General features: G+C 68.0%; 1 protein-coding gene across 1 annotated transcript in view; it reads left to right on the top strand.

Moving 5' to 3' along the window:
* Nucleotides 1-9,444, top strand: part of COL6A1 (collagen, type VI, alpha 1) — a 21,700-nt gene extending 12,256 nt beyond the window's left edge. Inside the window, exons 21-35 of the mRNA XM_012652703.1 lie at nucleotides 3,252-3,314; nucleotides 3,472-3,534; nucleotides 3,810-3,860; nucleotides 4,011-4,046; nucleotides 4,415-4,477; nucleotides 4,947-5,012; nucleotides 5,335-5,370; nucleotides 5,689-5,725; nucleotides 5,922-5,930; nucleotides 6,241-6,374; nucleotides 6,526-6,635; nucleotides 6,747-6,930; nucleotides 7,013-7,196; nucleotides 7,718-7,747; nucleotides 8,150-9,444. Coding sequence (XP_012508157.1) covers nucleotides 3,252-3,314; nucleotides 3,472-3,534; nucleotides 3,810-3,860; nucleotides 4,011-4,046; nucleotides 4,415-4,477; nucleotides 4,947-5,012; nucleotides 5,335-5,370; nucleotides 5,689-5,725; nucleotides 5,922-5,930; nucleotides 6,241-6,374; nucleotides 6,526-6,635; nucleotides 6,747-6,930; nucleotides 7,013-7,196; nucleotides 7,718-7,747; nucleotides 8,150-8,772 — 1,689 coding nt within the window. The 3' untranslated portion in view covers nucleotides 8,773-9,444. The remainder of the gene's footprint in view (nucleotides 1-3,251; nucleotides 3,315-3,471; nucleotides 3,535-3,809; nucleotides 3,861-4,010; nucleotides 4,047-4,414; nucleotides 4,478-4,946; nucleotides 5,013-5,334; nucleotides 5,371-5,688; nucleotides 5,726-5,921; nucleotides 5,931-6,240; nucleotides 6,375-6,525; nucleotides 6,636-6,746; nucleotides 6,931-7,012; nucleotides 7,197-7,717; nucleotides 7,748-8,149) is intronic.
* Nucleotides 9,445-11,029: the final 1,585 nt, after the last annotated feature.

Genomic DNA, 11,029 nt, shown 5'->3' with positions numbered 1-11,029 from the left:
ACCTACCCATCCATCCACCCATCCATCCATCCATCTACCCACCCACCTACCCATCCACCCACCTACTCATCTATCATCCACCCACCCACCCATCCATCCACCCACCTTCCTACCCATCCATCCACCCATCCACCCACCTACCCATCTATCATCCACCCACCCAGCCACCCATACATCCACCCACCTTCCTACCCATCCATCCACCTATCCACCCACCCACCCATCCATCCACCCATCCATCCACCCACCTACCCATCCACCCACCCATCCATCCACCCACCTTCCCATCTATCATCCATCCACCCACCCATCCATCCATCCACCCACCTTCCTATCTATCCATCCACCCACCTACCCAACCATCCATCTACCCACCTACCCATCTATCATCCATCTACCCACCTGCCCACCCATCCACCCACTCATCCATCTACCCATCCACCCACCCATTTATGCATCATCCATCCATTTGTTCATCTTGAAATACTTCCAAGGCTATATTCAGATGGTAAATTCTTAGCAGGAGAATTTCTGGAACAAGGGATGTGTGTGTGTGTATGTGTGAGTGTTTTGATATTTGCCAAATAATTCTACAAAAAAGTAGTCCCAATTTTCATTCCTTGCTAAGAGCAGAAAGTAGAGCCTGTACTCACACCTTCCCCAACACGAGATGTCACTGGCGGGAGGTGTCACTGTCGGGAGCTGTGATGTTGGAGGCTGGCCTGCTGTATTTGGGCAGGGAAGTCTGTGGACAGTCACACCTGGTGACAGCGAAGTTCTGTGCTCTCGGAGGGGTCTGCGTCCATGGACAGGTCGGCCTCACAGGCTGGTGTGTGGGGCCGCCAAGCCACCATGCACAAGGTCAGGTTCTGGGCAGGGCCGCTATTTCCGGTGTTGTCACACAGCAAGAGAAGACCTCAGGCCTGGGGATAACAAGTCACACTTATATTTTTGTACACAGACAGAAATTGTGCCTTTGTGTTCCAATTTGTGTTTTGTGTTACATGGCTATTAAACACAGTAATGTTTTAGGGCCAGGGCAGGGCTTGGCAGGCAGGGCCTGGTGGGTCCTTGTGGTGCTCGACCTGTCCTCGCAGCTACCTCCATTGTGGCCACACAGGAGGGGCCAGGCTGGGCCTGGGTGAGGAGGAGGCCACGCAGCCAGCAGTGGGCAAGGGAAGGAGACTGCCCGGGGCCAGGTTTCGGCTCGGCCCCTGGATCCGCCTGATTTCTCCAGAGCAGTCCTCAAAGGCTGGTTCTGTAGAAACTTCTGAGGAACCAAAGCAAACAGGCAGGAGGACGCAGCCTCCAGACAGGGCTGAGGGGCAGTGGTCACTATCCCCGCAGAGGGCCAGCGCCCCCGGGACAAGCTGGCCCTGGTGTTCCAGCTGCGGGAGTGACACGTTTCACGTCCCCCGCGGCGCTATTTAGGACGTTGTTCAAAGCCCAGGCTCTCTGACGGGAGTGGCGGCCCAGACGCTGGGGTGTGCTGGGCGTTCTGACCGCACCCGGCCTGTTTCATGTTTTCAGTTTTCAAAGTGATTAATAGTCGCTGTAGGAAACAAGGCAACTTTCAAAGAGTCGCAGAGAAGAAAGTTCCGCACAGCCCGGGCCAGACGGCCTCCAGGCAGGGGCTGCAGGGGAACTGCCATGTCCGGGCCGGGAGTCTGGAGGGTCCCTGGCTGCTCCGGAGGACGCCCTGTTCCCTGCAGCCTGGCCCCACCCCGGGGACGGTGACCCCAGCTCTCGGCTCTACGGCGGAGGTGGGGCTTGTGCGCCTGGACTCTCCCTGGGAACGGGGCTGGGCTGGGGGAGGCTGGGCTGGGGGAGGCTGGGCGGACCACGTTCGCCCTCAGGGACGCTGGACGACCCGGCCTGCCAGGGCTCTGGCCCTGGCACTGAGCCCCTCCTCCTGGCACCACCGCCACCCGGCAGCCCCGGACCTGGCAGGTAGCCGGAAGTTTCTTGGGAAATGTATGTTTCCCCAAATCACAAGAAAAAGCAGCTGGGAAATCCAGGAAACAGGGAAAGCACTATAATCCCCCTGTGTTGCATACTGGGGTCTTGCAGGGCCTCTCCCCGCCTCTGCCCCGTCTGTGGTCGCCTCCCCCTCCTGTTTGGACACCAGAGCTCCTCCCAGCCGCGGGGGCGGGGAGGGGGCTCCGGCCGGGTCCCAGGAGGTGCGCTGTGAGCCGCTGTGCAGACACCCTGCCCGGAGTCTGGTCCCACTGCCCCTGCATGGTCTGAGCTGGGTCCCGTGTTCCTGTGTTTGGGGTGTGCTGCTGAGGACCCCCCACCGCCGCGCCCCCAGCCACAGAGGCCGTCCTCCCTGCTCCCGTCTCCCCGTCTATGTCTCGGGGCCCCAGACTGTCCCCGTGAGCCCCAAGCTGGCCGTGCCGCTGGTCCTGCTCATGCCGGCGTGCAGTCGGGCTACGTGTGCAGTCCCAACGCCGCACGAGGCGTGGCAGGGCCCAGGGCAGGGACCCGACAGCTGGAGCTGAGTGCCACAGGGTCGGGGCAGGGACAGCAGCACACTAGACGCCTCCTGTCCGACCCGCTGCTCTGCAGAAAGTCATCAGCGGGGACGTTGTGAACGGTTGTGGGAGGGACCAGCCGGGAAAGGCCTCGCTCTGGGGCGCCCGGGGCCACGCGGCCTGTGGCTCATGTGCACCTGCCTCCGACCCTGGACCCGGGGGCAGCGATTCTCCCCGGGGCTGTTGGAGCAGGACTGCGAGGGGGTCTGGGGGCAGCTCTGGAAACGTGGCCCCCGCACGGGGGTCCAGGAGCCCCTGAGAGGTGGGGGGGCTGAGGAGGCCCGGCAAGCAGCCTCAGCACCTGGCGGGGCGAGGGCAGCGGAACTCTGGGGACACCAGGCCAGGCAGAGCCCAGAGGGGACCCCAAGTGAGGGCCAGTCTGGGCTGCTCAGTGGGACAGGAGGGGCAGGTGGTCTGTGACGTCGAGACCGGAGAGGCCCAGCCAGGGGCCCGGACGGACCCCACCCTCCGGCACTGGCACCCACAGCCGCGCCCTGCAGGGGGCCCCGGGGGTCTAGCCAGGGCCCACTAACGTCACCTGGGAGAGGCATCCACGCCTGTGCCGGGCCCTGGGTGAAGCCTGAGGGTGGGCCTGGTCCCCCCCCGTGCTGGGGCGACCCTCCACTCACGTGGGGAGACAGCACCGTGGCCAGGCAGGGCTCGGGCCTAAGGGACAGGCGAGGGCTGGCGCCCACTCAGTGTGTCCCCTCCTTGCAGGGTGAGGCTGGCCCCGTCGGAGCTAAAGGTTACCGCGGCGACGAGGGTCCCCCCGGGCCTGAGGTGAGCACCCCCGAGCCCCCTCCTGCCACAGAGGGCGGCCCCGAGGCCCCCCAGGCCCCTCCCCCCGGACTCCCTGCCCCCACTCCCGCCGCCCTCCTGCCCTGGGAACCCCCATGGGCCTGAGCGTTCACGGCCGGTATTGTCTCTCCCTCCCCAGGGCCCCACAGGAGCCCCAGGACCCGCCGGGCCCCCCGGAGACCCAGGGCTGATGGGCGACCGGGTGAGTGTCCAAGAGCACAGCCCGGTGACATGGCCTTTGGGGGAGGACGTGGCCGGGGGCCCAGCTGCCTGGACAGGGCGTTCCCCCGAGCATCGCCGAGTCCTGGTCACACCCGGTCAGCACCTGAGCACGGGGTGTCTCGGCTGGGACCCTCCCACTCTGGGCTGGCCAGGGGGACTGACAGGCGGGGTCCGGCGGGCACGGCGCCCTCGGCCCCGCTCACCAGGGGTGTCCCAGGAGCTTCGCGCAGTGATGGCGACTCTGCTCTGCTCCAGGGTGAAGACGGCCCGCCCGGAAATGGCACCGAGGGCTTCCCCGGCTTCCCCGTAAGTGCCCCAGGGCCACCCTTCCCGAGGTCCCTGGGCTGCCAGCGGCACCCTCTTGGGCCAGCCGGGCTCTCTTCGGGGGACGGGGTGCGAGTCCCTAACCGCCCTCTGGCTCAGAGCCCAGAGTAACTTTCTGCCTCCCGCCCGCAGGGCTACCCGGGCAGCAGGGGCCCTCCCGGGATAAACGTGAGTACCCCCCTATGTGGCTGCGGCGTGTGCACGCACACGCACACGGAACGAGCACAGACACAGGCTCACTGCGCGCATGTTCCCTGCGCGGTGGGGTCTGCGGTGCCACGCACGGCCCGGGCTGCGCCCAGTGACAGTGCTCTCCTCCGGGCACACGGGGCGGGGCCGGTCCCCAAGCCCACACCGAGCGTCCCCCAAACCTCCGAGGGCCGCAGGCAGCTCTGGCGGCAGCTGCTCCCAGGAAGTGTGCCGAGGGCGGGGCGCAAGGCGCCTCCCATCTTTACTTCTTCCTTTCAAAACTCCTGCTTTCCGAAGAGAAGGCGAGGCCACTGTGACTCACTAACCGAGGCACTCTGTCCTCCCAGGGCACCAAGGGCTACCCGGGCCTCAAGGGGGACGAGGGCGAAGCCGGGGACCCTGGAGACGACGTGAGTGCGGAGGGCGGGGCGGAGCTGCCAGCCACAGAGCTCGGCCTCCCCAGGGCCAGGCACAGACGTGGGGGACCAGACGGGGCGGGGGCCAGACGTGGGGGGCCAGACGTGGGGGGCCAGACGTGGAGGCCCAGAGGTGGAGGCCCAGAGGTGGGGGGCCAGGCGTGGGGGGCCAGACGTGGGGGGCCAGGCATGGGGGTCCAGACGTGGGGGGCCAGAGGTGGGGGGCCAGGCGTGGGGGGCCAGACGTAGAGGCCCAGGCGCGGAGGCCCAGACGTGGAGGGCCAGGCATGGGGGGCCAGATGTGGGGGGCCAGACCAGGGGGGCCAGACGTGGGGGGCCCAGGCGGAGGAGGGCCAGGCGTGGGGGGCCAATCGTGGGGTCCTCTGGGGACTCCAAGCACCCAGGGCTGACAGCAGTGGACAGCCCCCACCGTGCCTGCTGACCCAGTGCCGTCTCCTTCCAGAACAACGACGTCTCGCCCCGAGGTGCCAAAGGAGCGAAGGGGTACCGGGGCCCCGAAGGCCCCCAGGTGGGTGGATGTGGCCGGACAGGCCCCGTGGGCCGGGGGAGAGTCTGGCGAGCTGGGGCAGTTTGGGAGGCTGGGCCGTCGACAGGTGGCCTCCAGGGTTGCAGCCAGTCCCCAGAGTGAGGACAGCAAAGCCCAGCCCGGGCAGACGCCGTCCTCGGGGCACCACCAGCCGCGCGCGAGCGGGGCAGCCGCAGGGTCTCCACCGCCCTCACGGGACCCTCAGGCAGGGGGAGGTGGTGGCCGGGGATCTGGGCCGGGGGCTCCCGCAGACTCGGTTCCAGAAGCACCTCAGCCTCGACCCTCACCGTGGTCTCTTGGACAGGGGCCCCCGGGACACGTGGGACCGCCCGGGCCGGACGTAAGTGGGGTCTGCAAACATCCTCGGGGCGAGTGCTGGGGGCCAGGGCGGGGGTCGTGTCTGTGAAGGGTCCTGTAGACGCTGTTCACAGATGGGGGTGTTTGTGGGAGGAGGCCACGGGGCCTCGTGACAGCCGGGGGGACGTGTGGTGGCCACGTCTGTGGCCATGTTGGGCATCCGCCCCCGGCAGGGTCTGATGGGTAGGCCGGGCACACCCTGGGAGTGGGAGTCCCGGGTGGTGGCCCTGGGGTGGAGAGACCCGGGCCAGCCTGGCTGGGAGGGGCCCGTCGTGTCAGCACCGTGTCCCTCTGTCCCCAGGAGTGCGAGATCCTGGACATCATCATGAAGATGTGCTGTGAGTGTCGGCGCTGTCGGGGAGACCGAGGCCCCGCAGCTGCTCTGCTCCGGGGGTACCCCAGCTGGGGGCACGGCCAGGGCCCCGGCTCGGCCTCCCCGCGGCAAGGCTTTGGCCGGTGGGGACGGCCTGGGGGCCGGCGGCGGGGGCTCGGAGAGGTCCTGACCGCCCTTTCGTTTCCTTTCTCTTTCCCCAGCTTGCTGTGGTGAGTGCTGCTGCTGACCTCAGAAAACGTCTGCTTTAAACTTTTAGGCAGAATAACTCCTGTGGGTGATGGAATCCTGCACGTGTCCCTCGCCTGCCCACCGCCGCCGCCCCTGGGCCAGCGCCCCACCTGCACGGTCCCGGGGTGCTGGCTGAGCCCCCGTCCTCGGATGGCCCCGCAGCTCCCTGCTTCCCCGCGGGCCCTGGGCCCAGGAGCCCAGCGAGGCCGGAAGCAGCCGAACGCGGGGGCCCTGGGGGGGCGGCGTCCGGCAGGGAGGGTGCGCCCTGCTCTGAGCGCCCTGCCCCCGCAGAGTGCAAGTGCGGCCCCATCGACATCCTGTTCGTGCTGGACAGCTCCGAGAGCATCGGCCTGCAGAACTTCGAGATCGCCAAGGACTTCATCACCAGGGTCATCGACCGGCTGAGCCGCGACGAGCTGGTCAAGGTGAGGCAGCCCCAAGCCCCTCCCGGAGCTGGGTCGCCGGCGCGCGCCCAGGGCGGCTGCGCGGCAGGCCCGCGAGTTCCCGGGAGGCCCGGGGTCTTGGGAGGCGCCCCTGGGGAGCCGCGTGCGGGCCCGACGCAGTGTCCCTCCGCAGTTTGAGCCGGGGCAGTCGCACGCGGGCGTCGTGCAGTACAGCCACAACCAGATGCAGGAGCACGTGGACCTGCGGAGCCCCAACATCAGGAACGCGCAGGAGCTCAAGGAGTGAGTGTGCCGCGCGGCTGCCGGGCGCGGGCGTCTCCGAGGGCCCACCCCGACCCCTGACCGTCGACCCCGCCGTGGGCCCGGCCCTGACCTGCAACCTCCCGCGCGCAGAGCCATCAAGAAGCTGCAGTGGATGGCGGGCGGCACGTTCACGGGCGAGGCTCTGCAGTACACCCGGGACCGGCTGCTGCCGCCCACCCAGAACACGCGCGTCGCGCTGGTGATCACCGACGGGCGCTCGGACACGCAGCGGGACACCACGCCCCTCAACGTGCTCTGCGGCCCCGACATCCAGGTGCGGGCGCCGCGCGGCTCCCACACGGCGCCCCGGGCACCTGGGCCCCCAGAGCCGCCCACACCGTCGCTGTCCTCCGCAGGTGGTCTCCGTGGGCATCAAGGACGTGTTCGACTTCATCCCCAGCCCCGACCAGCTCAATGTCATCTCCTGCCAAGGCCTGGCGGGGACACAGGGCCGGCCTGGCCTCTCGCTGGTCAAGGAGAACTACGCGGAGCTGCTGGAGGACGCCTTCCTCAAGAACGTCACGGCGCAGATCTGCATAGGTGGGTACAGGCGGCCGCGGCAGTGCGGGCCGCGTCCCGGCCCACGCGCAGGCGCCCACGCCGCAGGGGCCGAGGGATGTCGCGGCCCGGCCTGCGCAGCCGGGGACACCTGCTCGCCAGGCTCAGAGCTGGCCGCAGAGCCCGAGCCGCCACGGGAGAACACGCGCCACGGCCGCCCCAGCCAGGCAGGGGCACCCGGCTCCTCGCGCAGGCGTCTGACTTGCAGACCATCTTTGCCTCCTCCGAGCCTCAGTTTCCCCATTCTCAGAAGGGCCAAAGCTGGGCTGGTGTGAGGACCCGGACAGTGCTGGGGCCACCGTGACCCTGAAAAGTCCCCAGTGGTGTTGGTGGAGGCCGGATGGGCCAAGTAGGGGGCGGGGCCGGGCGGATCCGGAACAGCTCCCCGCAGGTGTTAGGCGGTCGCCAGGGCGTGGCCGCACCTGCCGTCCACGTGCTCAGCGGCCCCTCCCAGTGGGGCCACGCGGCGCGGCCGGGCTCACCGTGGCTCTTCTCTGTTGCAGATAAGAAGTGCCCGGACTACACCTGCCCGAGTGAGTGCTGCGCGGGGCGCGCGGGGCTCTGGTCGGGGCGTGCGGGTCTCTGGCTGGGGCGGGGTCTCCTGAGTGCTGGGCGGGGCGCGCGGGGCTCTGGGCGGGGCGTGCGGGGCTCTGGCTGGGGCGGGTTCTCCTGAGTGCTGGGCGGGGCGCGCGGGGCTCTGGGCGGGGCGCGCGGGGCTCTGGCTGGGGCAGGGTCTCCTGAGTGCTGGGCGGGGCGTGCGGGTCTCTGGGCGGGTCTCTGGGCGGGGCGGGGTCGCCCGAGTGCTGGGCGGGGCGCGCGGGGCTCTGGGCGGGGCGTGCGGGTCTCTGGGCGGGGCGGGGTCGCCCGAGTGCTGGGCGGGAAGCGGGGCTCTGGGCGTGCGTGGGGCCACGCGCAAACGTCCCCCTGCGCTGCAGTCACGTTCTCCGCCCCGGCCGACATCACCATTCTCCTGGACGGCTCGGCCAGCGTGGGCAGCCACAACTTCGACATCACCAAGCGCTTCGCCAAGCGCCTGGCGGAGCGCTTCCTCGGCGCGGGCCGCAGCGACCCCGCCCAGGACGTGCGTGTCGCGGTGGCGCAGTACAGCGGCACCGGCCAGCAGAGGCCCGAGCGCGCGGCGCTGCAGTTCCTGCAGAACTACACGGTGCTGGCCAGCGTCGTGGACGGCCTGGCCTTCCTCAACGACGCCACCGACGTCACCGACGCCCTGAGCTACGCGACCCGCTTCTTCCGCGAGGCCTCGCCCGGCCCGGCCAAGAAGAGGCTGCTGCTCTTCTCCGACGGCAACTCGCAGGGCGCCACGGCCGCGGCCATCGAGAAGGCCGTGCAGGAGGCCCAGCGGGCGGGCATCGAGATCTTCGTGGTGGTGGTGGGCCGCCAGGTGAACGAGCCGCACGTCCGCGTGCTGGTCACCGGCAAGACGGCCGAGTACGACGTGGCGTTCGGCGAGCGCCACCTGTTCCGCGTGCCCAGCTACCAGGCGCTGCTGCGGGGCGTCTTCCACCAGACGGTCTCCAGGAAGGTGGCGCTGGGCTAGCGGGGCGCGCCACGCCGCCAGCGGCGCCCCACCCCGTCCCTAAGACAAGAAGTGAGTTTTCCCGACCAGCCTGATTTGCTAGATCTGGTTTCAAAGGAAAAGCTTGAAAGCCACGACGCACACCGCGCTGCGTCGCTGGCCGGGCTGGGGCTCGCGCCTCCCCGCAGGGGACCGTCAGCGGCCCCTAAGCGGCTGCCCCTCCGCTGTCCGCGAGTCTCCCCGAGCCCCGCGGACGTCGTCCTTAAACCTAGAGCCAAAGCAAGTCCTGCTGGCTAATGCCCGTGAGGCCGCGGACTCCGTCTCAATTTTGGAAAGCCGAGGTCAGGACTTTTAACATAAATCTTAGTGCGTCAGCCCCTCCCTGTGAGGGTCGTGCGGCGGCCCCCGGTCTGGGGCCCTGCGGCGCGGGTGGCCAAGGACCAGCACCTCCCGGGAACGGTGGGGACGGTGGCTGCCTTCAAACTCCAGTAACGGTGCTTCTCCCTGCCCATGGGACACGGAGCCGTTTGGTGGCACGAAACGATGTATTTTATTAAAAAGAATCCAAAGCTCTTTTTCCTTAAAAGCGTGGTCTGTTCTACATCTTATTGAAGATCCTCTCGACATGTTAGTTTTATTGTTACTCCTTCCTGTGTCTTTTCTCGACCATGTCTGTGTCAACAATTTTTCCTAATAAAAGTTTTCACACTTCTCAGTGGTCCTCTTTTCAGTGAGTTGAAGCCCCTGCGGCGTGTGCTCCGGCCCGGCCCGGCAGGAGGGAGATTCAGAGTGAAGGGCCTCAGTCCGGTGCCCACCGGGCAGAGTAGGTGCTGCCCCGGCAGATGCAGCAGCCCCGGCTGCAGACCTGGAGCAAACCGGGTCTCCCTGTCTGGCGGGGCCACTGGATCCAACCAGACTGAGCCCAAAAGGGCCCTGGCCAGGCCCTGCTTCCACGGCTAAAATGTGTGCCCAGGTGGTCCCAAAGGGGGTCGGGGTCCCCTGCCGTGGGAAGGAGCCCTGGGAGGACTGAGAGCCAGGCCTGGTGGACGGGCAGGCACGGGGCAGGCCCGGCTCCCGCCCAGCGCTGGGCCTGGGCTCTGGCCTCCACGAGGGTTTGCAGGGAGGCTGGCGGCTTGCGGGTTCTGCGCTGGCTCAGCCTCCAGAGAAAGAAATTCTCAGCTGTTACTGTCCCACTCGCGCTCCAGATGGGAGGGCAGGGTCAGGCCGTGGGGCTGGGCTGACGCGGGGCCGGGGGCACGGGAGGGCCTCACCCGCAGGACGCGAGGGCGTGGGGGTCGGACACCCCCACCTCATGCCACGGACACTTCGTTTCGGGGGAGAACCACCGCCCCGCACAGAACCTGCTGCCCAGACCCGCTGAACCAGGCAGGAACCAGGCAGCCGCCGGCAGGAAGTGACCCTGGCCGGCCGTCACCAGGGTCCCCGCAGCATGCGAGTCCCTCCCTGCGAGTCCCCCAGGGTCCATCCCCGGCCCCCACCCCCACAGAGCCGCCCAGCCTGTTCTCCAGACCCCAGCTCCCTCCCCGCCGGGGGAGCCCCACACCTAACCCTCACTGGGGCGGGGCTGGCAGCACCACGGTGCTTCTGAGGGGGTCGTGGTGAAGCCCCTCATCGGGGCCAAGGCGGCTCAGGCCTGGACGTGGCCCCCAGGACCAGCAGCCCCCAGCGTGGCAGGAGCTGAGTGGGGGCCAAGGCTGGCTGGGAAGGGGCAGTCGGTTGCCTGGGAGTGCGTCAAGGGCTGGAGGGCTGCGGGGGGTCCTGGGGAGGGGGGCTGGCCTCTGTCCCCCTTCCCCACCGCCCACCCAGCACAGATCCCTTCTGTTCACCCCAGGCCTGCACAGGGGCCCGGGGCCGTGAGGCGTGGGCCCTGCCCCCCATACCGTGAGGGGTCCCTGCCCCGCTATTGTGAGTGGGGCCCACGGCTGTGCTCCCGGTTTTTCTCTCCATCTCTGGAAACTGCACACAGAGTAGGTTGGCCCTTCGTGACGCCTTGCAGCGTTTGTTCCCAATTTCGATTTTGCTTCTTCGTGCAGGGGCGAGAGTGGTGCAGGACGTTCCTATTTAACGCAATGTAATTTCTCAGTCACTTCTCCACTGACGGAGCCTCCGGCGATGTTAGAAAGGCCCCCAGGCCCAGGTTTTCGGCACGTCCACGCTCTCTCCCTGCCCGCCCGTGACCCAGGCGTGACGCCCTGACCGGGCCCGCTGGCGTGCACCCTACAGCACGGTGGAGCACGAGGACCCCGTTCACCTTGCC

Source organism: Propithecus coquereli, unplaced genomic scaffold, assembly GCF_000956105.1.
Source record: "Propithecus coquereli isolate 6110/MARCELLA unplaced genomic scaffold, Pcoq_1.0 Scaffold399, whole genome shotgun sequence".
Taxonomy (NCBI): Eukaryota; Metazoa; Chordata; class Mammalia; order Primates; family Indriidae; genus Propithecus; species Propithecus coquereli.
This window is presented reverse-complemented; position numbering and strand designations above follow the sequence as displayed.